The sequence below is a fragment of the Plectropomus leopardus genome, chromosome 16, assembly GCF_008729295.1.
Source record: "Plectropomus leopardus isolate mb chromosome 16, YSFRI_Pleo_2.0, whole genome shotgun sequence".
Lineage (NCBI taxonomy): Eukaryota > Metazoa > Chordata > Actinopteri > Perciformes > Serranidae > Plectropomus > Plectropomus leopardus.
In genome coordinates, this window is record NC_056478.1 from 14605750 (window position 1) to 14632656 (window position 26907).

Sequence of the window (26907 nt, forward strand, 5' to 3'; positions counted from 1 at the left end):
TTTTATCTGTAGTGCTATTAATCAATCTAGATTTTTTTGGTGTGAGTTGGAAAGTGTTGGAGATATCGATCCAAGAGATGTCTGCCTCAATATAATGGAACTGGATTGTGCTCGACTTGTGTTGTCTAAAGAGCCATATGAATATATTTGAAAATCTCAACAGTAGTTTCTCTTTTCAGAAATCATGACCTGGTTATTCAAGATAATCCACAGACCTTGTTGTGAGCGGTCTCATGTAGGAACTATTTTGGCTGTATCAGTGTTTTATAATGTGTAAAGTTTGATGATAAGAAACCACTTTTTAGGTCATAAGTCAAAAATGCTTCATCAAGTTCCTCCAATGCAACCACAGAAATTACCAGATTTTGACTAGACGCGAGTAACTTGTATGCGCAATATGATGTAATTCTACTACAAAAGAAACTTGATGATCACTAAAATTAGCTGGAGAAAAAAAGTGGATATATCAGTTTAGGTATTAGCTATAGGCCAAATTAGTTGTTATGTATTGGCACATCGGATATAAAAAAGCTAATGTCGTGCATCCCTTGAATAATCTTTTTATGATCAACAGACTTGACCCCTGGCACAGGGGGAAGTAGCCAATTGGCTGTTCTCAACAGGGGGGAGGCTAGAAGGAGAATAAGAGGAGCAGTAGTGGAGTGACTGGTTTATGGTCTGTGTTAATATTCGGTGCAGAGGCCTGGGGAAAATTTTAGACATGCAAGTGACCCCATCTCCGACTATTCCCCCTCTCCCCTTCCCTTTTATGTTTCGCAACAACTGAAGAAAAGCACCCAGCCTGGTGTCAGGTATCAGGGGGTTGCTGTAGTCTGCTCTCGTTTAATGCATAAAACAAACATTGTGCAAGAGGACTTCCAGGAACTTGAGAAGAACATGGAGTTGTTTTGCTGTTTAGACTGACGTGAGAAAGAGATTTATGTCCTGGAGGGAGTGTGAGGTTAAATTTGTTCATGCACGAGTGCTCCGCACACACTGTTTTGGAAAAAACTTGGGAGGATAACATGAATTAACATCATATGTAAGGCAGGCAAGGGCTGTAGCTTTTTCCTTGCTGGGCTGAAAATTCCTCTCCTGGTGATATGAGCTGTTAACGGCTGCCCTGTGCTGCAAGAGCACTCCTGAAATTAATGTACTTCTAATACTTTAATATTTTCACAGCAATAAAAATCAGTTAAGACACAGACATGGAAAGGGTGTGGAGCCTCACCAAGCTTTATTTACATGCGCACCATTTCTTATACAAACTAGATTACAATTCAAAATGGAATACACAGGAAAAATACCCACTAACATCAAGTCGAGAAGAAGCAAGATTAATAAAGGGCAAAGTTCAGAGGGCGTATGGAGGGGCGCTGGCCTGGGCCTCTAAACAAGGATGGAAAAGATAATGAAAAGGAAACGTCCAAGAGGTGATTAAGGTATCTAGTGGTATGTTTCTTCTTCTTTGTTTTTTTTGTTGTTTTTTTTTTGCTTTTCTTAGCTTTAAATTTGCACGTTTTTGCTGCAGGTGTGTGTTGGACACAAGAGGAGATGATCTGTGCCTGAATGAAGCACTGAGTGGTTGTGTGGAAGGCCTGCTCCACTATGACTAAGTGTAAACTATCTCCCTGAAGAGCTGAAACATTTTACACTGAATGCGTGTAAGGAACGCCTTCCTGCACTTGAGATTTGCAGTTTATCAGGGATCAAATAACCCTTCTTTAAACAGAAAGGATTACAGGGTTCCCTGGATTCACCTTGTCAGTCGTCTTCACAGGAGGAGTGAAGCGCTCATTATATTTAGCACAGTCAGTGTGGATAAATTCAAATGCTCAGCAGTCCAGGTGATGGCTCAGGATTCCCCCCTGCCAAAAGACATGTGATAAATGCTCTGGAAAGTTTAGATGTGATGGTGTAGGAAATTCCAGCTTGTTGTCAGATGACGGTTTAAGCATGTCTCAGTCATGACCAAACACTAACTGAGAGCACCAGGACGTGAACCTATTGTACTCGACATAAAATCAGTCAATCATAAAGTGTGAAGCTGAGGAACGTCTGTAAAGGAGGCTTTCTCTGTGTCTGTACCAAAGATTGTATAATAAAGATAGTCGACATGACAGCTCTCCTAACCTGAAGCCAAAACATATTGATCGCCCCCTGGTGGCTGGCTGCAATATAGATTGTAAAAATGGGACATGGGCCAAACTAAAAATTCAGACGGATTTTTCCTATAGATGGTTTCTGTCATTTTCGGTTGTTCCTATCACACTGATGTATGTTTGAGTGTTAATTTTTCTGTTAAATTTGGCATTAATTAGTTAATTTATACTATAAAAAGGGGGTTTGATGTCGCGATTGATGATTTAGTTTGCCAGTTCGTATGCTTGTGATCAATGGCGTGGCTTGTAATTGGTTTAACGGGTGTTTGGGTAGGAACTCAATACAGTGGAGCTCGCTACTGCACAGACTCTGGCTCCAAACGATGTCACCAGAACAAGATGGCAGCAGCCGTATCTGTGTTATTCTGGCTTCAGTTTTGTATGAGGCCAAAAAGTGCGCCCATAGTGGCCAAACAGTTTAATTACACCATGTGATGCCCTGCGGCCTGAAAAAGACTTTTCTCCCATTGAGTTACATGGTAAAAGACATGTCTTAAAATCATTGGACACATTTTTTTGAGCGTCACAACCCCCACAAAATGACTCGTTTTATCGGGGGGGGGATTTGATCGTTTTGGTCTGTTAACATTTTCTGTCAACACAAGATAAAATCATTTTATCTCCATTCACGTTAACAGAGCACTGAACAGGAAGTTAGCCCTTCAGTTGGCAGAAGTTAGCTGCTCAGCCACCGCAAGTCTCTTGTGCGTCTGCTGTATGGGTCGCACAGCGTGAAAGTACTGCCAATCATCCCCAGAGTGTCTAAGCAATTTTATATGTGGCAATTAAACCATTTGTGCCACTAAGCTACTCTCAGAGGAATGAATAGGGCCCCATGTTCAATGCTGTGTCTAGTTCTCTTTATACATCCATAGGATATTTTGGCTTCAGTTGTGTACAGTGGGGGTAAGCGGAGAAGCGTTGTCCATCTTTACAAACAGCCTGTAGTTAGTGCACAGAATCTTAACTGCTCCGTAAGCCCTGATTTTTAAAAATAGAAAATGTTTGAAGACACAGGGTGCCTCTCTGTATTACAATTTCTGTTGCAGGACGGCACCATTTGAAGGGTCTATGGGGTACAGTTAGGTCATGCACTAAACCTCAGATAGCACAGTAGATCATTCTAGCCAACCATGCACACACACTCCTCTGTCTCTGCCTCAAAGTGATATACACACATCTGTACACTATAATACACAGTGGGGCACACACTTCAGTCGCTACCCCAGACAGAGAAGGGATACCAGGGCGCCCAGATGCTACAACAATGGTGCTTTCCACCATTTTCAAAAATCTGGTTCAACAATTAAATCGCTGGTAACAGTGTTCCCTCCCAACAGGCATGTAACGTTGTTCATTATATCTTCAACTTTACCTTCAGAGGTATCACAAAATCCAAGGGTCAAGTACTACATGAGTATATAAGGACATACAGCGAGTATATATGCATTTCACACAATTCATAATGCATAAATACATACATGCATACAGTCAGCTGTGCTGTATGCACCATGAGGGATAGTGAGGAGTTACACATCCTTGTGAGATTAATTCAACAGAAATAAACTCCACAGAATAACACACACATTAACATGTACTCAGGAGATACAGGAAGTCACCTGCAGGAGCACCAGGCGTGTCCATGAGGGGATGTGTGTCACGAGTCCAACAAGAGGGGAAAAAAAAGACAGCAAAACCAAAAAAAATACCAGACCGTGAGAAGTCTTAATCCTGACTTTTATCTCCCTCTTCATCTTGACGGCCAGAAGTTCACAGGTTACAAATTCACAAACACAAACAGTTTTTTTTTTTTTAATCAAGAAATGTTAAAATACCGTTAGAATGTGACTTGATGTTACTTAAAATGGGAAGCCTCCCTTTTTCCCCCCTGAGTGATTCTATATATGCATAAGAAGCCCCACAAGCTCATGACAAGAAAACAGCAGAGCTTAACACAGATCCCTGGTATTATTTCTTCTATCTACTGTATGTGTGTGCAATATAATGTGTATGTGTGCTGTGATTTGGCTGCCAGCATATCCTACTGTTTGTTTCAAGTAATTTGGCAATATACAGAGATAGCTTATTGTTTTACTCGAGAAACAAATGGCTTCTAGAGGAATGAGCCTAAAACCCTGCTCCCCTCCCCGCCAGCGCTGCCGCCATCTGCAGGTTCGCGCTACAAGTAGCCAGCGTTGGGCTTCTGCAGGTCGTGGATAAAAAAACGAACAAACAAAATGCACGGCTTGCTCGCGGGGCAGGATTCAACACTGTTTACATAGCACCTGTATGGTGTGGAAATGTTCACAACCCTAGGACACAGGTATTCATTTTGGCTACATCGTATGCAGTGATAAACGACCTTGACACCAGAATTTAAGAAATCTAAGAAAAGTCAGATCTTTCCCCCTCCCTCTTGAACTTTACACTGCCCTGCACTGTACAAATATCCATGATAATTTTAATGTTTGTCTTTTTTCTTTTTCTTTTTTTACAGTTAGATATACACAAAAGATAGCAAATATTTTTGTAATATTCAGCTAATTGTAATATAACCCTCAGTATGCAGCGTTTAATTTAAATGAAGCAATTTATAATAACAAAACTGGAAGTGCGTGGCATTCAGTTGAGATATTTTAACTTCTAACGGTTCTGAAGTTTTGCAAACTGAGAAAAATTGTGGGTTTGTCCATTTGTGTGATTGCATGTTCTATAAGTGTGGCCACTCGGCGAGTGAGATACTCCATTTTCATCTTTCATCAATACACCAATTCTTTTTGTAAAGACATGTACGATGCAGAAACAATTAATGATAAAACAGAAAATCCAAAAAACAAACACTGAACATTTAAAATCACTAAAGTGGGAACAGAGGGAAATTCTTTTCAACATAACACATCCCAGGAAACCACTGGATCAGATTTACACCACATCACTTCTTTACACTTTTATTTGTCTTCAACGGGAACAACTGCACCGTGCACTCCTTCAATCTCTGCTTGATATTAAGTCCTTGTATTCCACCTGAAACCCCTTCTGATAAAACAGTGTCTCTTTGATATCAACAGACTGGGTGTCAAAGGAAAAATTGCATAATTCTAAGATTTGTGAGTTTGACATAGCTTTCTTTTTGTTGTTGTTGTTTCACAGGAGGCTTTGAGGGCTGATGTGCAGTATCTCTAGAGTCTGTTGGATCATTCATGGTTCACCAGTGTGGGAGCGAAGGTAAAGTCTTCTTCTGTAAACACAGGGTTTGTATTTTACGTTGTGCTGATGGCAGGTTTGGCAAAAAGGGTGTTGTGTGTCTGATCTTCTCTTGCACTACACAGTTCAGACCTGGAGAGATAAAGGACGAGATGATTATGTCTGAGTATTCGTACTTTACTTAGTAAAAGCAAGAAAAACCTTGTGTACAAACCTGTTCTAAAGTTAAATGTTTTTTAAGGAATACACAGATTCGATCAAGCATTAGCCAAATGTCACCAGTCCACTTTTTTGTGTTCCACTTTGCAGCGGTGAGTTTAAGTGCTTAAAGCTACTGTTGGTAGTTACTTCACAACAGTGTTGTAGCACTCCAGATAGGCTCCTCCCCAGTCTCAAGACAGATATCAAGACAGACAGGTACCACTTTTTGAAGATCTCTGTCTCCTCAGAATTTACTGCATTTTTACTAGATCTTAAACAAAGTAGGCTTTTTTATTTCAAGACTGGTTAAGAACACCACTGTGGAGATATCACTTAATTGCCTGTGCGTTGTCTGATTTATTTAAAAATATGACTGACTGGATGTAAAACTTTCTGCCAGTGGTCGATCTTCCTATAGGTGACATAAGTGAGGGGGCTGCCAAAGGGGTACCACCTTTCGTCCTACCAGTGCAGTCCACTTTAATGTGTTTATCAGTGAGTAATCCTTTCAGTCAAAAAGTTATATTCAGTCAATATTCAATAGTCAATAGAATATTCAGTCAATATTCCTTTATTATTTTTTATTATTACTTAGCTAAGTTGTTAATTCGTGTTGATGTCTCATTAGCTCAGTAAGAATTACAGACAATATATACATATTTTTGGTGGTGAATGGGGTGGGGAGCTTGCCTAGGGCGCCGACTCTGCTACGTCCAACACTGCTTCCGGCATCAAATGCAACCAATAACTTATTTCTCATTCGAAATATTGGTTACTATAATGTCTGTCATATTCATCAATACATACACACATATATACTGGATGGCAGTTACAGAGGTGAATGAAGAGGGATTTCCATTTGTTTTCTGTAGGTATTTTCATGGGAATGTGGATTTTCCAGATCAATTTGAGGAGTGCCGGTAATTTACATGTTTCACATTTTAGTGTGTCATGCAGTGCGGGACTCAGTCTGGTCTGGTCTTGACCCTTCAAAGTCTTGTCTTAGTAGCAATATACTCTACTTGTTTTGACCTCAGTTTAGTTGGTTTTGATTATAACATTGCTTCACAATAAAAGCATTTTACTGTGAAGGCAGAGGCAGACCTTTACTGTGAAATCAAGTGTTAACAGGAACTTTTGCAGTTAGCTAACATTTCCAAAGATTTACTTTATGAAAAGTAGATAAAGGTGATTTTTTACTTTTTGTGGGAACACCATCTTGAACCCCTTGTGTATTTAATACACTCTGTATTATATTTACCAAATCTTGATAAATGAGAAGAGCCATGGAAACAAGGACTGTTAATATCTTATTCAAAGCAAACTTTAAGCAGCTACAATTGGAATAACACTAGTGGAGAAGCTACGTTGTTTAGCAGGTTGGTTTTGATTCGAGTAAAATACAAAGTTGCACAGTTGAGGTGGTTTAGTGAGGAGATGCACAGGCATGTAATTACTTGAGAGAATCTTTTCCATGTGGATTCACAGGACAATGAGAGGAGCACTGACTCTGATTATGGTTTATACTGCAGTTCAGTGTTTTTATCTTCAGGTCTGTATCTGTTCACGACACTGTGCTGTTGTTCTACAGCACCAAAACCCTTCCAAACATAAGGAATAAAAATTTCACAAGTCAAGAAAGCATGTTGGTATATGAATATTTCCTATTCTTATACACTGTAATGTTAGCCTACATATCTGAATCAGTTCTGCACAGAAACCGTAACAGATGTGGAAGAAAATAGCACTAGTATCAGATCTCTACTTGGCATCAGTTGTACCCTGTGTTTCGGCGTTGGTGAAATCGGAGGAGAAAATCTTGGATCAGTGCATCCCTGATTCCCACATCTCACGTTTGCTCACATGCTGCATCATTTACACGGATGCACACAACACTCAAACATACCCACCTGCTCTGCTCCTCCCCGGCCTGGCCCTCAGCCGGGTACCCAGCTCTGAGAGGTCTGCTTGGTGCTTGTGAAGTTGCCGACTCCATTCATGTTAGCCAGAGAGTCAAAGTTAAAGTCCAGGCCGTCTGCGTCCATCAGTTCGCTCCTGATGATGGAGTCCATATCACACTCCAGGCTGCTGTTGAACATGTCCAGGTCCAGATCTGTGGGGAAACGGTCCTGGCAGATCCCTCCACTGTTGCTTACTGTTCCATTTAAGAAGATCGAGGTGTCGATCTGCATTGAAGAGGAACCATTTCCTCCCAAAGGTGAGAGCAGGAGCTGCTGCTTGGCGTTAGCCAGAGCGTTAGCCTCATTGGCGAGGTTCAGGCCTCCGTTTATAGACCTCAGGGAGCTCTGGTTGTGGTTGTTACTTTGTAGTATCTCCCCTTGGCTACCCTGAAGTCCAGTGGTCCCAAAGGTCATTACGGGATCATTACGGAGCATGAGTCCACGGCGGGAGTTCTGAGAAATGAGAGCGGCGGCGCTGGCCTGTGACATCAGAGGGTCAGATTGGGTCATCATGACATCACTGTGGCTGTGGCTGTCAGAGTTGAGCAGGTCTTGTAGCGTCTGACTGCCAAAGCGAGACAGGCTTATGCTGGAGAAGGACGTCTGCTTGTTCTCCTGGATGGTCTGCATGGGGGACGGACGCAGTGTGGAGCCCGTTGTGTGGGGGCCAAAGATGGAGTTACTGTAACCATTAACTCCACCGTTAGAGGAAGAGTTGTTGGAGGGAGAGGAGGCTGAGGAAGGGGAGCCTAGCCCGTTGGTTTTGGACCCAAAATTGAACCCTGAGGATCCATTTGGAGCTGCCGGTCCTGAAACGGTTGGCACCAAGTTGATGTTATCCAGCAACTCATCCATCAGGTCATCTGTTAGTCCGTCATTCAGGTTCATTGTACCTGCCAGGTCGGCCAGGCGGGGTAGCTCAGTCGGCACAGCTTTCCCGTTGGTCGCGGGGTTGCCGGGAGACAGCGCTCGACCAGGGCTGGAGTACAGCATGGGCGAGAGAGGTGGCTCATCATCAGGCACCTCATCCAGCTCAGGGTTGGCCAGAATGGGTGATAGGCGACCGCTCAGTGTGCTGGCATTGGAGTTAGTGCGAGAACGGAAGTCTGTCCAGGCATCCAACTCCTCGCTGCTGCGTGACGTTGGGCTTCCGGGCCACTTTGAGAGACCTGATGGACTGTCTCCGCCGCCTTCACCAGCTGCAGCGGCTGCAGCCTGCAGAGCTGCCTTCTTCTTGGCAGCACGGCCACGGGCAGACTTGGTGTACTTGTTGCTGTTGTCCATGGAGACTGCACGGCGGCGAGGAGCCTTGCCACCCTTCCCTCCCTCTGGATTGATCATCCACCAGGAACTCTTCCCTGTTCCTTCGTTCTGGACGCGGATGAAGCGGCTGTGGAGGGAGAGATTGTGCCGGATGGAGTTCTGTAACACAAAAGAGAGACAGAGAAGGGACTGCGTTGAGTGATGTGTGTAAAATACTTTAGAAACAATTACTCAAACAGTGACTGGCATCAATATTGATTTGTTGTATTCTTTCTTCCCCTTTACCAATACAACGCACAATGAATACCTCTCATTAAGTCCAACAACAGTGATCCGTAAACCACCCACTACTGATTCTGCAGCAATGTAAACAGTTGCTCTGGTGACTAGACACACAAACACAGCAAATATCCTTTTGTTTCAATTGTTACTCCTCTAAATATAGACACGAACACATTAACGTGCAGCAGCACTTGCGCTGATGTCTGCATTGTTTCCACTGTAGCTTTTGTGTTGCAGTTATAAAGGAGAAAACAGGCCGTGGTCTATAATCAAGCGTCTCCTCGATTATGAATGACACATACAAAGAGCCCCTGTGTTGCTTAAGGAGCTTGTTCTGTGTCAGATCATGTGTGTTTGTGCGTGGCTGTGTGTGAGTCTTGTCTGGTGTATATTGATCAACTCTGAGCAGTTTCCTTGTGCGAGCCCCAGAGGCTCATTGTGGAGGAACTGGTGCACATGACAGCCGCTGCTAATGATCAAGAGGTTTATTCACAGCACAGAGATGTATGTACACATTAAAAGGCCCAAATTGCCAAATAACTTGCCTGTTGAATCACTTGTGGCTTAACTGCTGGCTTTGTTTACATACTATACAATTATTAGATGCTGCTAGTAAATGAGTTTATATCGCCTTAATATTGGTGTAGTAAGAACCAATCGTTGATCATCCCTTAACCATTTGAACACTGAAGAAAATTGACTTGCTTTCTTTCAATAACATGGGGAAAAGGCAACAAGAAACTTAAGAAGACATGCTGCCAAAATCAGCAAAAAGTTAGTACAAAAAGTCACAAGAAAATAACCTGAAAATAAGTACATGCAAATAAAAAGTAAAAAACAAAAACAAACAAAAAAGACCTAAAAAGTTCTGAAAAAATCATTTAATATATTATATATATTTTCATATATTTCATTTTTTTTTCCTGTAACATAATTGTAAATGTAAAATTGATATAATTTATAATATAGTCTTTCTGGACATTTTTCCCAGTGTTTTGGGATAATTTTCTAATGAAAATGGAACGACTAAATGTGATGGGATTTAGACATTGATGAAAAGCATAGATATAGATAAAGTAGAGGTGCTCTGTTACAAGTGGCCAACACACACAAGTTCAGGACAACATAACTATGTCAATGAGAGCTTGAGCAACACTTCACCGGCAACTTGGTGACAGTGTAGCTGACTGTGCTGTTGCTGTGTTGCCAATAGTATGAACACGGCATAAGCACGGCCTCACAGAGCCGTTTAAATGGCTGTAGACTTACATGGTTGTTGAGTTATGATGGGAAATTAAAAGGCCACTGCCATCAACCTTTTAAATGCAGAAATTCTCAATTTTTTTCATGGTGGATGTACAGCTGCAAGTTTTACAACCTTTGTCACATTCAGTCCAACTAATAATTGCATTGCTAATTCTGGGAGAGAGCAGTTATAGTCAGAGAAGAGGCGAGCAGGAGGATCTAAGGAAATTACTGTTGAACCACTGTTGATTTTAAATAGATGTCACAAAGTTGTATTATATTTAAACCACCAGAAATGACAAAGGCCAGGACACTGCATAACTATTTAATAAATCTATAGCCCTGAAGTAGATCTTTTAAGTTTTATTGTTGCATGTTATTATGAGTTTCCATTGCACATCAAAAAGGATTCACAAAACATGTTTACACTGTGGAGATATCATTCCAGCTCCGTCACCACTCGTCTCCAGTAATTCATTAGTTCAGGTCAAAAGAAGGGTTGTATGATGTAAGCTCCGGCTTTGCAGTTATTTAAGGCTCAAAATTCCAACTTCACTTGATCTGTAAATTACACCCGTGCACACGTGCATCTGGACAACCCCCTCGTTTTCACAAACGCACACTCAGACACCCACACTAACACGCACTCTCCGCCATCTGGCTACTTAAGAAGACATCATTTCATGGTCTTATATGACAACATTATGATGATACACAGTGTTGAAATAACTGTGCACATGCAATGAGTAACATTCTCAAATATCCGCTCACAGCAACAGGGCATGACTAACCTTTATAAGACTACATTTTAAGGATAATTAGCATATATGGTTATGAGTTTTTGAATTGACTTTTATCACATTTAGTAAACTTTTTCTTCTTGTCCTCTTCTTCTTGTGCCCCACAACCTACTGAAGGCCTTGCTGAATTTATTATTTTGCCTCAGTCTCCTTCTCTTTCCATACCCCTTTCCTCTTCCGCAGTTTCTGTTGTTTCACAAACACATAGCTCTTATGGGCCCTGAGGGACTCTAGGGCTATGCTATATCCTCCCATATAAACAACCCAACCGCCATCCACAACATGCACGCATTTTTCCCTCTCTGTTTTCCTCCTGTGTATATTTTTACTCCCTAAAACAGAACAGATTTCTGGGTTCCAAATGGCAAGAGCCAAAATCTTTGAGTTTTTGTGGGAATCACAATATTGTTTTCCATGAAGCAGTCCTGTCTTTCCTGGGCAACCGTTTACAGACAATTTGGTCTGGATTGTTATTCTGGTCAAAGGCAGTTCAACCAGAGAGAAAAAAAAGACAAGCTTAAGTTACAGTTCTGAATGCTACGTTGGCAGAGCAAGAAAGTCTGATCTTTGGGGCCAAAGTGAACCTATGACCCCATGTGAGTGTGTGTGTTTTAGCATGTGTTTGTGGTCGTTATATGGAAATGTCCAGTTTTTCCATTTGGTTTTTGAGTGTATTACAATTGTAAATGCAAAAGTTGTTTCTGCAGGACTGTGTGCTTTTTGACCACTGTTTTGGAACAGTGTTAAAGATTTAGGGAGGTTTTTTGGCATCTAGCTTTGAGGATTGCAGATTGTAACCAGCTGAAACTTCTCCCAGTTGGAATTCCTTCAGTGTTCATTGCTCAGGAAGCTTTTACCAGGAGCCGAAATATCCATAGAGGTCTCTTCCTCTCTAAAACAAGTGGACCCGGTGATTTTAACCAGTATCTAGACATCAAGGAGGTTTTTACTGGGAGCCGAATTATCTGCAGGGGTCTCTTCCTCTCTAAAACAAACAGTTGCCTGTTGATTAAAAATGGTAAAACCACTGAACAAAGTGGTTTCACATTTAAAAAAATCAGTGTATCTGCAATGCACTTGTCACAGACAGGCATTCTGGCTACGATGACCGACTTGAAAACAGGAAAACGTGATCACAAACCAGTCTTTCTCTTGTGCTGTTTGGCATGTTGGAGGCAGGCTGCTCACCCAGCACTTGCTTATTTGTGATCACCTTTTATCTCTGATAACTTAATATTTAGAAGTTCAAGAGGTTTTTATTGAGAGCCCACTTATCTGCAGAGGTCTCTTTCTCTCCAAAACAAACTGACCTGGTGAATTAAACTTGTAAAAACACAGAATAAAGCAGTTCCACATTAAAAAAAAAAAAAATCTGTATATTAACGATGCGTTTGTGGCAGAGAGGCTGTTTGGCTGGTGTGTTCTGGGCTACTGTAGAAACATGGCGGTGATGCAAGTTGGACACCATGTTTTCATATTTTCAGGTGATTATACACTAAAGAAAATGTACTTATATGTAGTTACTACATTCCATTTCGGCCAAAAATATTCCCCTATATCCTACACTGAAGCTTTAATCATGAATGGTGTGTGTTTGTGAATGCACATTTCCCACGTGTGTGTGTGTTTTGTGCAATGAGGTAAGATGAGAAGAGATACCAGGGAGACCAGTGTTTATCCTCTGCCAGCATCTCTTGAGGCCTGACGTAATGCTGCTTTATTACAGAACATTTTTTTACACACACACACACACACATACATACACACACCGGCTAAGTGTTAACAGCTGCCAGCGAGATGTAAATACTGGCGGAAAATGGACTTTATAAAGGAAAAATAGTACTTTTGGAGGGATGAATGGGAGCAGAATGAATGGAATGTGAGTTTCCTTCTCCTGCTGCTGTAAATATTTACCTGCCAGCACCCGACACTTCATCAATCCTCATCCCGCGCTTCATCCTACACCACCTTTATCCTTGCACTCCCTCCTCCCAACAAAGCTACTTGTTAAATGTTTCTCTTTTCCATGCCATGGCTCGTGTCCTTCAAATGTAAGGTGAAATATTTCTAACTTGGTGTGATGGAGCAGCAATAAAAGGAAATCTGCAGCTGAAGCAGGGACAGTGATAAAAAGAGGGTGCCGTGATAATGTGTGAGTGGTGGTGAGAAAGAGGGTGAGATCAGGGTGATTGCATGATGAAAGAAAGAAAACTGCGCCTCCTATTTATCAGTATTACGTGTGATGCATGTGTGTAGTAGTAGAAAATCCTCCCACATACTTGTCCTCACAAACCCAGTCATTTCAAAGATTTCCAAGATTCTGGAAAGGCCAAATTTCAAATGTCATTTTTCAAAGCTTTGAGCACCACAAACAAAATTTTATCCACCTCCATGGTATTGGCATGTAGCAAAAGTCTCAGTGGCAGAGATCTTGGCAAATAAATCTGAAACACTTGCGGTTCTGTAAGTGGAAAGTATGTTATATGTTATATGATTTTAGTGGACTGACCTTTCAACAGTTTGTGTTTTGACATTTCCTTTGCTTCACATTTCATGTAGACATTCAGTCTCTTCTGCAGACCACAACATCTCATTTCTGGCTGCCATGATTCTCACTGTATCTAATGACAAAACCAATCATATCATTTAACTTCCCAGGAGTTCATTAAACTACTCTTAAATCACACCTGGGTTTGATAACAGCCTTCATACTTCACTTAACATTTCTGAACTCTTGGGGCTCAGATGTGGAAAGAGTCTCCGCAGGCTCGCTGTGTACAAAATATTAGGAAAATCCTCATAATACACAAGAGGGACATTAAATTGCGTCTCCTCCCCTTACATCTGCATCTCCTCCTCATAACTAAAACAGATGTAATAGCTGAAATCAATACAGCATAATCCATAGCAGCGCTTGACGTGCAATTGAATGAACATGTCTTGTTATTTGCAGAATGTATGCACTCTATGTGTGTATGTACATGTCACGCAGTGTGAGTGGGATACTGTCTGCTTACTACTGTGGCTCCGCTGGGGTATTCCCAAAACCCATTAATAATAATAACAGCTCACTGAGGCAACAGCTCTGATTCATAAATCCTACTATGCAGCAAAAACAGTTAAATACGTATGTCTCTATCTCTCTCTCACGCACTCTCACACTCACACTCACACTCACACTCACACACACACACACACACACACACAGAGCTTTAAGCAACAACCTTTCAAGAAATAATGATGCTGTGGATACTGTCCGGCTAATTTTAGGGTGTTTTTTGGAATTTTTTTTTTTCTGTTTTCTATTTTGTCCCCACCTCCTTATTCTCTCCCATGTGAGCATTTATCTCAGAGACTTTGTACTCAACCTTGGATTCAACCTTGTCTAACAATTTTTTACTACATTGTTTTTAGCTTGTTTAAATTTGTAATTACCAAAAGCCAAATAAGGGTTTGAATAAGCTGAGTTGAATTTGTAATTGAATGGCCTTGCTCTAACCTCCAAAGTAGTTTTGGTTTATCTGGTTGGAAAAACTGGTCTATGAAACACTCAGTCAACAGAGTCAGCTGTTCATGAGACCGGTTATCCAGGTTCACCAGAGTTACATTTTTTAAGCAAGCTGACTCAAAGATAGCTGGACAAAGCTGAACTCGCTTCGTGAGACAGGCCCCAGCTGTGTGTGTGTGTGTGTGTGTGTGTGTGTGTGTGTGTGTGTGTGTGTGTGTGTGTGTGCGTGCGTGCACCAGCTGCAGCCAAAGCTCAGGAACACAGAGGCCTTTTTGTCTGTCAGCAACATGTGGGAACAATTAATCACTGTCAGCAACCACGCTAGGAATCCCTCTCTCCTTTCTCTCATTATTCTGATTTTTGAAGGTGCGTAGGTGGGGACACATATATTTGCATTTATGTAAATTTGTATGTAGAAGGTGTGTGTTGATTGAAATTTTTAAACCAGGGATTTCAAGGAGATTTTAAGTCTACTCAAAGAGTTATATCGGTTTAATACCATAGATGCACGTAAATGTATAGAAATGAATACTTCAGACCCCTGAGGTGACTCAGAGAGCAGGTTCCTCTGATTGGTCTGGAAGATTCAAGGAGTGCTTTCTGATTGGTTGTAGCCATCCTAGCTCGAGCTGCATGGATTGGTGGAGTGAAATTGGTTTGCGTAGCCAGGCAGTACAGAAAAGGGAGGGTCTGCATGGTGTTGCAAGTGTGTTTCATCACCCAGCTACAGCATGTATCTGAACTCAAATGTATGAATTGGGTCAGTTACACTTTGCCAGCTTCCTGTACTCTGTGTGTGAGAAACATTTTACTGGCCAGCCTTACTCTGATACAACCTGTCCTGCCTTTAGCAGTGAGGAAATGCAGAGAAACACACACATACACAAACACACACAGCTCTTGATGTGTTGTGCTACAGGAAAGCGCCAGGTCAGAGGGTTACAGTGTCACAGAGCCAGGAGACAGCAATGTGCCAGAGGTCAAAGTGCTTTGAGGTTGCAGCTCTCGCCTCGCACATGTTAGCCCCGCCCCTTCATCCCTGCTACAACTGCTATGATTGGACCAACTCTGTGACCTGAGCCTCACACCTCTGGTGTACTCAACCACCCACTGACACAGTGTGTATGTGTGTGTGAGTCCTGGCCAAACATAACCACACTTTATCAGCCATTATGTAAACCAGCACTAATCTGAGTCTAATGTCAACAGTGACCGCTGCTGGGTCGAGCGGACGGCTTGCGCAATGTTAGTTACCATTTAAGACGAGGGATTGACAATGGGCTGCGGTGGAAATAATGCTTGTCCTGGCCTGCAGTGCTCTTTCTTTAGAGAATGGAAACAAGATTAACTTTGTGCAAAAAGGTGACAGATTAGCGTCCTAGCAAAACGACAGACACATGAGGACAATAAAATGGAGCGCAATGTTTTTTATAGAATTGATAATAAGCTAAAGAAAGAAAGAAAGTCTTGCTAACTCTAGGACATTTACAGTTATGATTATGAATTTGCACTTTCCCTCTTAAATAAGCCAATCATTCAATTAATACATAAAGAAACAAGTTTTTTTTAGCCATAAATACATGTCATTTTTAAGAATAGCCGAACTCCTATTTGGAAAACAGTGAAAGAGAAAACTGTTTTAAATTAGTGAGCTTTACCTTAAATTGTATTTTTTTAATTGAAAAATTAATAATTGACAAAAATGTGGCAACAGGTGTTTATATAACATATGCATGCAGAGACTATGTGTGTCTGTGTAAAGCCTGGATCATAGACCGTGGGCGTGCTTCTATACATGTCGGGGGTATGCATATGCAGACACACATGTGTGCTAAAACATGATGCAACCTCCTGACAGCAAGAGGAGGAGCTCCTTGGTTTGTTATGTTTGCCTGACCAACATGAAGAAATCTGGAAAGAAAACAGTGTGTGTGACTGCTTAAAGCAAGAATGGGGTACTTTTAGATGTAAATGACAGCCAGGGAAAGCTCTCTGTGTTTCTCAGTACACCAGAGTTTTTGTGTCTAGAGTGGCAACTTTTTACGCAGGTGCACTGGAAGTGATGCATTTTATATGTAAACCAGCCAGAGTGAAATGGGGAGGGATGAATTATTTTATGTTACAGTGGTTTAGTTTTTGTTATGTTTTTCTGTTTAACATTGCTTTTTTGTTTTATTTTTTCAATGCTTCATCCTCGAGTGTGTTATTAGACAATGGGACCCTGGGCACAGATAGGCAAAACGCTCCACCACCTCTCCTGCACAGGAGCAAGACACACAGACTTTGTGGTGATTTTACTTATTTTTTTGTTTGTTATTTTATGCCTCTCTGTAGTTGCTGTGCATCATTTTGTGTTTTTGTGTTTGTTTTACCAGTTTTTGAGTTATTTAATGTCAATCTGCAGTTCATTTGCATCTGATTGTGGTCTTTATGTGTCTTTGTGGTAAATTTGAATCTGTTTCTGGCTGGAAATGAGAGTGGCATTTTGTTGGTGAAGGCCAGGGGATCCCTTAAACTTCACGCCCCTTGGCCTGTGCCCAGTAGGCCCATTCAGTAAACCATTCATGGCTTCATTCGTATGTGCATGATTCTGATGTTTTTTTCTGACATTATGCATATTGATTGTAGTGCTGCCCCTTTAAAGTCAGAGATTCGAAGAATCATCATCAGCTTCAAATCCATCAGTCTGTTTTTTTTTTGCTAGTTGGTGTGCTGTGCAGTGTGCTTCTGGGGAAGTTTTGGTTTTGGTTACAGCTCCCACAAGTGTCAAATTAGGGTTGATTTTTTTCATTTGACAAGTAATATTGGAGGCCTAATTGGTGGATAAATGTTTGTGCCAAAATATCCATGTAATAAACTATGCTGTGAGTCACTGCTGCATTTTGGTGTCATTGATGGCTGCATGGCTGTACTGCTCCTCCACAGTCTGTGTCCCAGACACACACACACCTGAGCCGGTGCAGCAAAACCTGAGCATCTATAGCGCTTCTTGTTTTGCTCCTGTTTACCATATGGGACATCAGCTGACCCACTAAACTATCACCTGCCGCTGGTCTGCTGATAGCTAATGTTGCGCCCACGGTCATGATGGTTATGAAATCATAAAACAGAGGCTGTGTAGTTTCAACCAAGACAGCAAACTCTTTTTTTGCCTCCCTCATTGTCAGCACTATTAGCTCCACTTCTTCCATTCTTACCTTTCACAATAAAAGGCCTAGACGGATTCAGTGCATCACAGCTTACCAGGGGGAACTTATTCACATGCTGTGGCTGTGATGATAACTTGTTCAATTTTTGCAGTCACCATAATACCTTTGTATCTCAATGAAATGTACTGAAACAAATGTATCAGTGAAACAGTAAAGGCAATTTGTCATTTTGGCCAGTACAAAATTAAGCTTAGCTTGTAGATGTTTTCATCTACCAGCCACCTTGGCCGGTGAGTCAAAAAATATATTTTGTACACTGGCTAAAAGCATGCGTAGACAGTGTTTATGTAATGACTCCCACTGCCAAAGGAGGGGGGGACAAAAGTTCCCCATTCCTGTTTTAAGAGAAATGGACCAATTATGGGGAATACAATAACAAACAGTGTATGAAACAAGCGTCATAGTAGCTATGTGCAGTCGCTGAGCTTGTTCTACAGTCACAAATTTACATTATGCATTCCCTTGTAGCCACATGGACATGGAAACCATAATTGGTTTCAAGTCCAAGAGGAGAGCGGTGAAAGTGTTGTGAGGTGATGTGAGGTGGAGGCGTAGACGACATGCAGGTCTTTATCACGTATGAAGTGGTTTATAAATAAACAGCCTGGCTGGTCTGGGCTAACACTGCAGAGAGAGGACGGTTATTTATACTGTGACCCTACGCTAGCACACACACATGCTCATCGAAACACGCACACACATTGGGTCCAGGTTCCAGCTGCCCTGAGCTCTGGACTGCAGACAGAACATTCCATTCTCTTCAATCATATGTGCGTTTCCCGGCCAGCGGCTGGGTGTCTCTCTCAGCTTGTGTGTGCTCTGGTTGTATTTTTGTGTGTGTGTGTGTGTGTGTGTACACTGGACAGGGATCTGGAGCTTGGCAGAAGGAATCCTGTCACACCTCATTCTGCTTATATTTCTGCTCTTATTCACCCTCTGCTCCTCTTTGTGCAAATAGATTCAGGTCTTCAAGGAAACGCAAAGAGACAATTTAAACGTCAAATAAATTCGGGATTTTATTTTATTTTTTTTTTTTCATGAAAAGGGTCTGTACAATCTATGCCTTACCGAGACTGAAAAGTCCATTGCTATGGTGTGAACAGCAATATCAAATTCTCGTAGAATAAAACTGAAGTTAAAGTGAATACACACAAGCACACACTGCTTTCCAAGACTGTGACCTTGTTAAATCACAAAAAAGACTGCTCTTGTCATCACTGAGACCTCACTACTGCAATGTCACCTCCCCCCCTTTCTATCATTCCCATCTGTCTCCCTCTCCCTCTCTCATTTTTTTGCCTGCATGCAGTGTGTTGTGTGTGTTGTGTAAGGCCACATGCGCAAAGAACTCCTTGTTTACTCTTACGTTTCCTCCAATCAGTTAGCCTGAGGTGGGAGAGTTGGCCAACCCAGCCCACCTCAAACAGCCAATCAGTGCAGCCAGATACAAAGGCAGGGCTAGTCACGTTACCCAAGTCTTCATTGGGTTACTGTGTTTTGATCAGTGAGTTCCTATGGAGTACTGGCTCACGGTCATGGTGGAAAGTTAAACACACAAACACTGGAAGGAGAATCAAGCAGCAGGAGAATCTATCACTAGATATTTTCATTCATTATTTGGATAACCCCCCCCCCAAACAACAACAAAAACTAATCTAATTTCTGTCATCCGTGCAAACAAAATGCATGAGTTCAGAGGCAGTGAGTGTTCATTTATAAACACTCTGTTCATTACACTTTTGTGCGGGACGTGTACACTTTGCTTTGGGACAACACAGGACATCCCTGCTGGGCTTTATCAACCCGAGTTTCAGGACATGCTGTCCTTAAGCTACGGAGAACAACTGCGCCTGCCAAGAACACACACACAACCGACAACAGAAAGATCTCAGCTGAGACAAAGACAACTTATTCAGACAGAGATACAGAGGGAGAAGAAGGCGTGCAAGAGAGTAAAGCAACAGTGAGGGAAAAAAGACTGTGTACAAACAAAACATTTTTTGTCTATGTAATAAGATCAGCACGCAACATCAAAACCACTGGCAGGTGAAGTGAATAAAATTCATCATCTTATTACAATTCAGTGTTGGAAAACCTTGAGTGCTGGTATTTATATGGATGTCACTTCACACGCACCACACACTCAAACACTGTTAAGACCAAGTAACCCCCTTTCATGGCAGTGCTGCTCCCTGATGGCAGTGGCCCCCCAGCAGGACAATGTGCCAAATTGGAGAAAACTTTTAGGAATGGCCTGAGAGACTTGACAGTGAGCTCAAGGTGTCAATCTGGCCTCCGAATTTCACAAAACCCAATCTGATTGGGTGTCCATGGGACATGATGGCACTCTGAGGGGTCCAGTGTTCATGTTTCAGGTCAGAGCCAAGTTCTATCCATGGTGACCTGTTGAGGCATTGCCACAGGACCTCTGGGGGGTGTCCTGTGGTGTCAGGCACCTGTTGATGGATTATTCGAGTTCTTTGGGTTGCGAGGTGGGGTACCGGCACGTCCGAGGGGTGCTCGAGCAGATTGGGATCTGAGGAAGTTTTAGGCTAGTTCGACACCCAAGCACTTTCCAGCAGGACAGTGTGCCCTGCCACAATGCAAAAACTGCTCAGGAATGGTCCGAGCAATGTCACCAAGTGCTCAAGGCTTCGACCTGGCTTCCTGGCTTCCAGATTTCCCAGATCCCAATTCTGATCGAGCATTTGTGGGACATGCGCGATCCATGGTGGGGCCTCCTTGGATCAGACTTGACTCTGACCTGCCAACACACGGACACAGGACCTTTGGCAAGGCAAGGCAAATTTATTTATGTGCCACCTTATATACTGAAAAGGAAATCCATAGTGCTTTACCGATAGGTCAAGTCAAAGTTTACTGTAGGCCAATCACAAGGCATGACCCAAAGGGCTGTACAAATAATAATTTCAATTTGATCTATGAAGTCCAGTATCACAAATCACAATAAGTCTGGCAGGGCCTCACAATGTATGACATCCCTCTGTCCTTGGACCCTCACAGCAGATAACTCCTGTGGTATCTGGCACCAGAGTGGTGGTGGTGGATCCTTTGAGCCCTATGGTTTGTGAGGTGGGGTGCTGCCAAGTCCCACGAACGCTTAATCAGATTGGGATCTGTAGAATTTGGAGGCCAGGTGGTAGGGCCCCTTGATTATGGCAAAAATAATAATCACGATTACTTTGATTGATATTGAAATCACTATTATTTAACAGTTATTTAACATGATTACTCACTTGCCTTTAGAACATCATGCAGTTATTGAACATTAACTCTCGTGTTTATTTTCACCACTGGATGTCCTTTAACTGAATGCAAGTGAACTGAAAAACAATGAAAGCTTTGCGGTGCAGCCAGGACTGGGTAACACATCTTGCACATTACTGTAGTTTGCTCATATTCACATTATCATAAAACCTAACCCAACTAATATAATTTAACAGTACATAAGAGTTACTGTATAAGTAACAGTAAAATACATTTTAAATTGGGATCAATGATTGTTTCACTAACTGAGAAAAGACTCAGCAGACAGACATTTCTCCATTATCTGTTTAGAAGCAGCTGGGAGTGTCACTACAATGAGAAAAGTGGGTCCACCTTAACAGTCCACCTTAAGGGAGCCGGGTCTGTTTCCAGTGGGAAGGTAACTTAGCTTGCTAACTTCGGGGCTAACTTCAGTCACTTTAATCAGCAGCTGGCAAGCTAGACATAAAACATATCTCGAGTCTTTAGGAGTTGTAGCATTTATTCTCTTCACAGCCTCAACTGTTGACACAGCTGCATATCATGTCATACTCTCTGCTCCTCTCACTGCAGCCTCACTGTCACGATCACCGACACAAACGTTTGCTCTCCCTGCTTGCGCTCGTTGTCGCTCTAGTCTCTCTCTTGCTGCACACGCTGTCTGGAACCAAAATGAGAAGTTTCGAAACAACCAGAGGCAGCAGGCTGTGGCTCTCTGTTTTCAACCCATGCTGAAACCTCTGTTTGGACTTTGGAGCCTGAGGAAAGGGTGCGCTCGATTTACAAAACATAAGACAAAATGAGAACAACATTGTTAGACTCACCATGTTGCACATAATTGTTTTTTTTTTTCTTTTTTCGATTATCTTGTTCTGAAAATCGAAGGTAGCCAAAATTGTAATTGAAATTAAAATCCAATTAATAGCCCAGCCCTACCAGGTTGATACCTTGAGCTCTTTGTAATGTTCTTTAGGCCATTCCCAAGCAGGTTTTTTGGTGTGGCATGGTGTTGTCCTGCAGGGGGGGGCACTGCTGTCGGGGAGTACAGCTGCCATGAAGGGCTTCTCTTTTGTCTAAAATGGTTTTCCGGTGACGGATGTGTATCAAGTGGCATCCACATAAATGCCAGGATCTGAGGTTTCCCAGCAGAAAATTAGATTGTAACAAGATGGTCAACGTTGAAAAATCCTCTGATTAGTTGAGGAACTGTTTGAACAAATGGGCAAATTGAATTAATGGCAAATTAACCATGACTTTGTCAAGCTGATCCTATACAGTCTTGTAAATATGCAACATTGCCCGCAAATTCCTACACTTACAGTACAGTAAAAAGGGGGTAACCAAGGGGCTGCCTTACTCTATGGCCTGCATACCCTAGACTTTGTGACAAACACTGTAAAAAAAGGTTAAAAAAAGGAGCTCTCTTTGATGATACATCCAGGGTACTGTATATATTATAATAATGTCCTACCCTTCTTGCACATCATATAAATTGTAACAGCAGCTCCTTGGACAGAAAAATGTAAATATAATCCGTCAAACTCTTTCGACCTTGTTGTGAAACTAACAATTACACTCCAGGCAGTACTGACAGAACTTTAACCCATCTGCCAGTCAATAAATACAACCAGAGGGAACATGCTCTTCATATTTTTGTTGATAAACAGCTGGTGGATTTAAAATTATTTGCTGTGTGACATGAGTGTTGTTTGGGTTTGGCTGTGGGGCTGGGCTGACAGATCCTCTGCCCCGGCTTTATGAGGATGCCATGGTGACTCGCAGCCTGCCCTTTTTAAGAACTTGAACTATTTCAACATCTGACGTCTAAAAATAGAGAGGGACCAGAGGGCAAGTCTGCCAGCGACGATTATCGTATTTATCCTGGCGTATGAGCTTGCTGATGACAGACGCACTCTAATACACACACGCACACACAGAATGAAAGCTCAGTGTTGTGGTGGTGCATAAAGTACATTGGTATAGAGAGACAAGGGTAGAAAGACAGGGGAGGCCAACCACCAAATGATCCCACTGGTATGCATTACAGAGCTTTTCTATGTGAACAGGTGATTAATGAGACCTTCAAACTGAGTCTGTGTGTGTATGTGAGGAAGATTGAGAGTCGTTGAGGGAGACAGAGCTAGATAAAGAGTATAGTGAGAAGACACAGAGATAGAGAAAAAGAGGGCACCCTTAGTATTAAGACTAGCAGGGTGTCTACATGATTAATTACATCTGTGCAATACGAGCGGCACAGAGAAGTGGAGGGGTATAGGGAGAAGGGGGAAGGGCAGAATCATTCATAATTATCAGGAAGGGGAATGTTGCTGTTCCTGTGGGAAGATATGGAGCGGGGGACAAAGAATACATTTTGGAAATGAGCTGCCATCTACACCTCAACCCACAAACCTATTTCGAGGGCAATGGAGTAGAAAGGTGGGAGGATTTCTTATTTGGCGTTCAGGGTTTGAAAGAAAAAATCTTGTTCATTTTCTGCTCCTGCCAGTTTGAATAGGGCTTGAATAGACATGAAAATGTCCTTTAACAAAACCACAATGATACAGCTGACACAGAAAACTTTAGAACCAAGCTGCAACCTTCGGGGCTTAAAAATGAAGCCAACAAAGTCCCTGCAGTTCTTCATATGGCCACTTGAGGCTAACTCCAAAAGTAACAGCAGAAGTAATCATGCTTATTTCCCCATTCATGACATCGTGGGGGAATTTTTTCTAACAAAGGAGTCAGATGTTCAGATTTTTTGGTACTTCCTCTTTTAGTAATTTTAAACCTGTTGTTCATGAGCAAAAATTAAGATTATTAACCAAGCTAACAGCTAGTTTTAGGGTTATCTCCACCTTTATGTCCTAATATGGTCACTTATGACTCCAAAAATCCGAGATGACGACCAGAGAGCCAAACTTTAAGCTTCAGGAACAGCACCGCGTACTGAAGTCAATTTGACATGGTGGCCAAATGTGGAATTATAACTCATGTTTCCATCAAATGATGTCATGTGGCCCAAAAAGACTTTTTCCCATAAACTTACACTGTCAGAGATATGTGTGTAAATTAGTGGATACATAGTGTAAAAAATCCCTCAAAATGATTTGAATATCAGGATTTGATCCATTTGGTATGATAACAATCCAAAAGTCTAGAAGAGCCACGTGATTAAATACTACACAGTCTTGGAGACAACATAAGATTTGTTATTTCTGTATGTTGACTTACAGCAATTGCAGTGCTGAGTAGATCTCAGCCACGCTTGTCACTGTTTTTCTTGAGCACAGCTAATGTCTGCGCCTGGCTAGCTTGGTGGGAATACGATATATCCATTCTTACTCTGACTTGCTGATTGTTTCTTAACCAGTAGAAATGGCTATCAACAGACTCAATACCAGTATGATTCACCTGTTTAAATAATTACTTTTGAATTCTGGATTAATTTTGGATCAACAGCATAACTACTATGTAGCTTTTACTCTTGACTTGCATGCTGGCATTTTCTCAATAGCAACAGCCACTGAATCTTATGGGTACTTTCCAAAACATAACCTGGTACTAGCCCCTAATAGAGTAGCATTTGTAAAAGTTTAGAAGGGAGTAAGCAACAGCTTTATAAAATCATGTACTAATGCTTGTCCTACATTTTATTTGGTGGAAATTTGAGAATATTATCAAAAGGAAACCTTCAAAAGGTGAATTTCCCACTCTGAGAATCCACGGAGAGTAAGAGGAGTTATTTCAATAGCATTAGAAAAAGCAGAAGAAGAGGAGATTGCCAGGTCAAGGGAAGGAGACGTGGAGGGACAGTGAGGGAGGAAGTGAGGGAGGGGGAGGACGATGTGCAGTTTTTATGTGTGTAGCTTGGGTGAGGGGTTGACTGAGGTTTATTGCCTCCCTTAACACCACTCTGCCCTGTGTGCATACTTGTATTTCCACTGAGGACCGTCTTGATTTCTGCACAGAACAAAACGGTAGATTTATGGATTGCACTGCGATTATGCAATAGATTTATGAGAGATCTCTGCTACCTGTGTCTCCACAGAAAACGTTTGAGGTATCTGCCTCAACAGTGATCCCTCTGTAACAGAGAATCAGGATTCGATTAGTAACCCAAAATTATTTCTGGTATCTAGTCCCTGGCTGTAAATCTTTTGCACACACAGGAAATGAGTAATCTGTATCTTCCTGACTTGTATCTCCCTGGTTAAATCAGAACAGTCTACTTTACAGATTTTTCTTGTTATTTTGTAATATTGTGAATATTATTCCAACTATGCAATTATAAAGCTTTATATCTCAAAACTGTAACACAACATTATGCTTGTTTTTTGTGCAAATACTGACGCCTGGTCAGTGGCCCTAAACATCAAACTATAAAGCTCTACGTACCCCTCAAGCATCGGTTTTAGACACTCAGGGACAGCATGTCCGTTTATGCTTGTGACACGCATTCTGTCTTTCAAAATAAACTTCCCTGTTCACAGGAGATTTACATTTTCGGCTTGTTAAATATGTGCAGTGTCTTTTCAAAATAAGCTTAGAACATAGGTAAAAAACGAAAAATATTAAGGTTTATAAAAAAAACAGAATGGTTTGGCTTAAAATGTTTTTTTACTCATGTCATGTAACGTAATGTGACATGTTGCTAAGTTTATATGCTGCACAATCTAGCACACTTCAGACTTTTTCAATGTTTATACTACAGCAGTTGGTTGGAGTGTCAAAAAATACCAATACCAGGTGCGTCTCATACTGCCGCTAAAGAGTGCCTTTAGGGATAAATATGTGACACGAAGGGCCATTGATGAAGCCAGACCAGGTTTATCTTCTAAAAGCTGTTTAAATAAACAATCTGAATAGGAAAACTCAGCAAAACTCAGCAAAACTAGACTCCTGACGTGTCAAGAAGTCACAAAGTAGACTTGAATAAACAGGCAGAAACTCATTGCCTATAATCTCTTGAAAGTCAAATTTAAAAGATTACCTCGTGCTGAGTGACATGCTGGTCCGCCAACATGCAGAACCGCCTATTGCAGTCGAGGTGTTAATATTAACCATGATGTCACGGTTAATGATAGATGTAAGTGAATTAAAGCTAATAAAATGTCTTTCTAGTTATGTAACGTGCCCGGCAGCACACAGCACCCTTCTCTAAAACTGTCTCTTGAGCCCATTACAGAAGTGTTCATTAACTTTTCTATTCTTCAGTGTATTCAGTAACATCTTGTGTCTGTATAAAGCTGAATGGATAAACACACACACTGACACTAAAAGACACACATACACTTTTGTGCATTTCAGTGTGTCCACATGTCATTTATCATTACACTTGTCTGCTTGATCTACCTCTGCTCTGTGTGTGACCCTGAGGTGTGTCGTCCCTTTGACCTGCTGTTTCCACAACACAGCCTGCTTAATGCCTCAAGGCTGTGTCCAGGTCACGCCCACAGGACTTAGTTCGGCTTGAGGAGGGGTTGAGACATTTTCTGTCTGTCAACATACACAGTTTAATGACCTTTCAAACCTTCAATTAACTCTGCTGAAGGTGAGCTATGATCTCATTTAGACAGATTATGGCGATAATAGTATTACGCATAATCATGCTGGCTAACTAAACAGTAGGCTACAAATCTAGTTTGATCTTGAGGGTTTGGAACCAGTGACATGCCCCTTCTTGTTTGTAATGTGTGTACTGGTGCGTGTTATGTGTGTGTATGTTTTGAGTTTTGTGGAGTTCACATCTGGGCTGGATTAGTGTCGGGGCCCCGCTGGTGTTCACGGGGCTCTTTGCTCTAATGG

At 41.7% G+C, this 26907-nt stretch overlaps 1 protein-coding gene across 1 annotated transcript in view; it reads right to left on the minus strand.

Annotated features, from left to right (window-relative positions):
- Nucleotides 1-1209: 1209 nt before the first annotated feature.
- Nucleotides 1210-26907, minus strand: part of foxo3b (forkhead box O3b) — a 58256-nt gene continuing 32558 nt past the window's right edge. The window contains exons 3-4 of the mRNA XM_042503044.1: nucleotides 7478-8950; nucleotides 1210-5498 (exon numbers count right to left, since the gene is read on the minus strand). Of these exons, the coding sequence (XP_042358978.1) occupies nucleotides 7505-8950 (1446 nt within the window). The 3' untranslated portion in view covers nucleotides 1210-5498; nucleotides 7478-7504. The remainder of the gene's footprint in view (nucleotides 5499-7477; nucleotides 8951-26907) is intronic.